Consider the following 5,323-nt stretch of genomic DNA (forward strand, 5'->3'; position numbering starts at 1 on the left):
TCTCTTATACACATCTATATATATATATAAGTACACAAGTGGTTCAGAAAAATTCCAGCAAGTTAACAATGCAGACTTTATAAAGGACTATTTACTTTGACAGTTACCGATTCTCTAACTTTGAAGAGTGCAATGTAAGTCATACGAGAGAATGAAGGCAAAGACTGAAATACATTTTTCAAACAATTTGTTTATGGCTTGAAATTAAGTTTTGTGCTACATTTTTGTAGCTCATTCTTATGCCAGAATCTCTTTCTGAGAATTAATGCTGCTGATAATGAGCTTGAGCTGGCAGTTCTTGAAGTCTAATACTCATCGACTGAACCGTGAATTTTAGCTGAATGGAGGAGAAAGGATTTACAGTTTCCAACCATAGTTGCCACACAATCATTCTGGTAATGGCCAGATGTGTGAGGCTTTCTCAGTCTCATGCCTATGCACACAGACAAGCATCATGTAACAACACAAAAATACAGGTTATTCTTTTCTGTATAGGTACACTTCAAATCCCTTTACACAGATATAATTGTACCCATGCTAAGGGGAGAGCTGACTTTACTAGTACAGGTTTAATTACAGCAATGGGACTTAGATGTGCTGAGAAAGGTTCAAGCTGAAGTCATTTTCAGAGCACTGCAAATATCCAAACTGTTTTTTTCTGCAGGATGCACAGAGGAACATACAGTACTGACACAAGCTCTATGTAACAGGCATCAGTAACATCACCACAATCAGATTTGTCACCTATCCAGAATTTCAGACAGGTTCAAGTTTTAGGCCAAAGTCTAAAGCCTGTTTCTTTCAGCATTACTGTCAGCAGTACATGATACTGGATCTGCATCAGGCCATGGGCACAGGGCACGCCACGATCTTGTATATTTACGCATCCACACCACCCCCAAGGAAGATGCTGTCCCAAGCTTCCTAATTCTATTAATAACCTCATATGGGCCACACCTGAGCGTGATCCCTTCATCCACTCTTCAGTCTACTCAGAAGCAGCTGAATATCCACTAAGCACTGACTTCAACTACACAGTAAGCACCTCCACAAAGGTAACAACCAATTGTTAGTAACTGCCTGGACAGAGTCTCTCACCCTGTGGCTCACAGACAGCATCAAAATAAGAAGCCATCACCATGTATCATTTGGAAGTACATCATAAACAGGTACCAGTACACACTGAACAGTTTAGAAAGCTATGGCAGTTTAGTCAAGATTTATTTAGGAAATATCAAGTGACAACAAGAACTGAAAGTGCTTGCGGTTCTACCTACAATAAAGAAAGCAATTAGCCTGCAGAACTTGCCAGAAACTTACAATCCCTTTAGGCATTTCAGTTAAAAAATAAATTCCAGCAAGATACTTAGCTACCTAAACATGCTACCCTAAATAAATAAAAACCCCTTAATGTCAACTAATTCCATATATGTTAAGTACTGATGCATAACAATCCATATTGGACTTACCATATGAGAGATTTCCCAGGAATACAGATCGTTTATTGTCATGCTGAAGAAAACAAGAGATACGAGACAGTAAACTATTTGTTACAGGAAAAAAACCCCCAACACACCAAAAAACAGAAAAAGTGTTTTCTAGTCACACATCTTACTTACCGAACTGCTTTTTGATGCAATGTCAACTCTGATGTGAAATCCACTAGCAATTTCTGTTCCGTTTCTTTTGTAGCCAAAAGCATAGTTTTAAAAATTGAGTGTTACTTAATTTACAATGTTACTGCACAGCATTATTAAAAAAACAAATTTGCTTTTAAGTTTGAAAAATGTATTTTATTCTGATTCAAGCAAAAGAGAGGAAGTAGTTTAAATGTATCCATAAATCTACCTCTTCAACAGGGAATGAGGAACAAAACTGAGACTTACTCTTTCAGAGCCTTAATAGCATCACATTCTTCCTTAAATACAATGTAAGCATTAATGAACTTCGCATTAGGGTGCACCTTATGCCTGGAACATGAAAAAATGTTTAAGTAATTCTGATGGTGTGCAGTGCACAAGTGCTTCTTGTTAAACACATTTATGCCTCTTCCTGCTTTGTGCACAGTAACAACTTTGCTTCTCTTAAAGGTCAAGCTAGTCCCTTATGTCCAAGGGAGTCTCACTGTATATCTTATATAGCCCTGATCAACCTTCCTCAGTTCATAAATATATCCAAAGGAATTAGACTACTAGCATCTTCCTCCTTCCTAAAATATAAGAATAAATATAAAAAATGCAACCTAAGATAATTAATTACTAGTATACCAGGCACATAATTCTTCTTTCACTTGTGAAGACAAAAAACTTAAGACACACACAGAGGTAATTACATAAGTCAAAGAAACACAAAATAAGAAAATTAATGTGGACAAATATGTAACAACCAACACTTAAAAATTATTTTTGCCTTGACAAATAAAGCATGAAATTTACAAGAGGAACCTACTTTATCGCTGCTAACTTTTTGGATATAGTATCTTCAGCTGGAACCTTTAAGATAGAAAGAGCTTTAGTTAAATAGGCCTAGTGTCAATTTATTTCAAATACTTGTTCTTGAAGACAAAGAGGAATTCAAACCAGTAACATTCCCACCTAAAGCAACGTAGCCAGTACAGCGAGCAAACAATGAAAGTGGCTATTCCTAGAGATGATCTAAAAAGACCTCAGTATTAGATAGCTTGCTTTGACTTCATGTTACATTTCTTGAGGTCCAAGACTTATCTTCAACTGTTTTACAGAGTACACTGGTTTACAATCAGCATACCTTTGCCACTATGATTTAAAAAAAGGTAAGTAATACTTTAGCTAAACGAGCAATAATAAAGGCATTCTTCTTCCAGACAAAATCCAGCTCTGCTACTAAAAGAGTAAAATGTGATAAAAGATGCGTCTGTGGTGCCTCTGTGTAAAATCTCCAAGGCTTTTTCTAATGGCTAAAAATACACACACCCAAACCTGCTTCTGAACTAATGAAGATACAAGCCTTATGAATACCACCCTCTAATATAAAAAAATAATTTTGTTATATAACATTAGATGAATAACATACCAAAGACCGGAATCGAATGGATTTTATTTGTCCATACTCTTTAAAAAGAGATTTCAGTGCCTAAACAGAAGATATTACAAATATTCAATACATTATTGCATTCTAGTAATAATTATTATTGTTGAATATTTATTAATAAAATGAAAGTAGTGTAAAAACAATCTTTACTATACAAGGTCTGTTAAAGGACTACTTACAATACGCCAGTAATTTTTAACTGTTTCTGTGTTTCTTGTGGCAGTTTTCTGTCCTACAGATTGCCAAAACTGAAATCGCATCCCTTATTACGGAAGTATAAATTTAACAGATGCTACACAACAATCTGAAGTATTATTTGCATTCAAAATTGGAAGCAGACTAACTTTGTAGTTCTCATTTATTGTCATTTTTCACTGAAAAAGAAACTAACCTATCCTACTAAAGAAAGAGTAACTGCACCCACTGCCGTAAAGAGCCCAACTCCAGGAAAACAAAAGAGATTGCCTCTAAAGGTTTCTGTCAATGAGCATTATGTCCTACTTTCCCAAAAAGCAATTTTAGTCACAAATACGTGGGACTCTTCAGCTGGAAACATCCCTCCAAACTAAGGACTGTTGTAATTCTTACTCCTTTAGCTAACAGAATTCACTCACATACCTGAGCAGTACAGTTGACGGGCAAGTTTCCAACAAACACTGTTCTTCTGTTTACCGTTTCATCAGGCACCTTTTTTTCCTTTTGTTGTTTTACAGTAGTGCCTGTAGCGGAATTAGCAACACTTTTGGTGATGGCTTGAGAAGTCCTTTTTTTTTGCTTCTCTTTGTTTTGAAACAGTTTCTGCTCCTCCTCTTCGTCTGCCTGCTCCAAAGCACGCTCTCTTATCAGAAAGAGACAAGCAAATTGTAATTGATGGGAAAAAAACAGAGTTTTTGAGGTCAAAGAACTGAAGCCTCCAAAGTAAATATTTTAACTTGCATTTCAAAATATTATGTTCAACATAAAATGTCAAACGTTATTATGTTTATTATGCATTAAACAAACATATCCCATAACACAAAAACTATCTGCTAGCCCCAGGTCATTGCATTTGCTATTTCATAGGAATAATAAAGAAAGAATTCACAATGAAATAATTTGACATGCTCTAAAATCAAAGGGGGGGGAAAAAATTGTATTCACAGGCTAGAACTCAGGCGAGATTTACTTCTTCGCAGTATCCAGAACACTCAGAGCAATCCTTTGGAACCAATCCGTGCACTAACAACCCTGCATCTATTCAAACCTGCCGTAACAGCATGAACAAGAAGCAGATCTGAAGAAGCCTCTGAAAGCTACCAACACCAAAACAGCAAACAAGTTTCATGGGCATGGGAGATGCAACAACGCCTAGCACCAGTGAGAGGACAAGGCATTAGCCTCGAGCTACAATCAAGGAAGCTTCATTATCCAAACTTTGCTGTATGGAGACCAGCTTCCTACCTGCACCGACCGTGTCCTGGCTTAACCCGGAGTATTTACGCCAACGGACAGTGCATCGGAGCAGTTCTGTGCCACAGCAGAGGGCAAGCATAAGGACAACTAACTCTGCTTAGTACCTTGCTGCTGCTGAAACCACCTATGCTCCTCTGTCTGCTGGACAAAGCCAACTACAGTTAGAAAGCATCACCCCGTGCCAGAGAGCACTTGTTGTCCAAATCTACAACCTCTGGACCTGTTAGCTCTTAACAGGGGATCTGCACTTCATGGACCTCAAACTTCAAGAAGTTGGAAGACAGAAGTTACTATCTTCTAGGGCAAACCACAGAAAATTTTGACAGTCTCCTTAAAAATAGCCTTCTTAAACACATGGTTCAAGACAAAGAGCTAAACAGAACTGTACTGTTTCACTGAACTCATAATCTTATCATTAAACTGGATCATTTTTAAAAATTTTACTATAAAAAGGTATTATCTACTCACCTGTTTGTCAATTTTTTCTCTGCTTTTGAAAGTTCCTTTTTTGCTCTTCTGGCTTTCTTTGCCTTTAAAGGAGGTTCTTGCACGACAGATGAGCTCTGGTCTTCTGACACCTCTTCCACTTCTGTACGCTTTCTCTTCTTAGTTTCCTTTTTAAAAAATGAATTAACTTGAAAAATAAAATTCCAGAAATACCCTACAATTACTTTATATATTCTAATCTATTTGGACTGAGTCAAGAAGTGCAAGAAGCGATGTGTCCCACACCCAGATTTACCCGCTCACCGGTGCACCCACTCTGCTGGTCTCACCCCCCCTCGTCACGGCAGCTCCAGGC

At 37.4% G+C, this 5,323-nt stretch overlaps 2 protein-coding genes across 2 annotated transcripts in view; both read right to left on the reverse strand.

The window, feature by feature from the left end:
* TOMM20 (translocase of outer mitochondrial membrane 20) overlaps nt 1–5,323 on the reverse strand; it is a 17,340-nt gene that overhangs the window by 9,715 nt on the left and 2,302 nt on the right. The window lies entirely within an intron of this gene.
* Nucleotides 49–5,323, reverse strand: part of RBM34 (RNA binding motif protein 34) — a 5,495-nt gene continuing 220 nt past the window's right edge. Inside the window, exons 2-9 of the mRNA XM_026846260.1 lie at nt 4,990–5,207; nt 3,688–3,907; nt 3,052–3,111; nt 2,449–2,492; nt 1,887–1,970; nt 1,620–1,683; nt 1,470–1,512; nt 49–658 (exon numbers count right to left, since the gene is read on the reverse strand). Coding sequence (XP_026702061.1) covers nt 609–658; nt 1,470–1,512; nt 1,620–1,683; nt 1,887–1,970; nt 2,449–2,492; nt 3,052–3,111; nt 3,688–3,907; nt 4,990–5,207 — 783 coding nt within the window. The 3' untranslated portion in view covers nt 49–608. The remainder of the gene's footprint in view (nt 659–1,469; nt 1,513–1,619; nt 1,684–1,886; nt 1,971–2,448; nt 2,493–3,051; nt 3,112–3,687; nt 3,908–4,989; nt 5,208–5,323) is intronic.

The sequence above is a fragment of the Athene cunicularia genome (assembly GCF_003259725.1).
Source record: "Athene cunicularia isolate RWA chromosome 3 unlocalized genomic scaffold, athCun1 chr3_part1, whole genome shotgun sequence".
Lineage (NCBI taxonomy): Eukaryota > Metazoa > Chordata > Aves > Strigiformes > Strigidae > Athene > Athene cunicularia.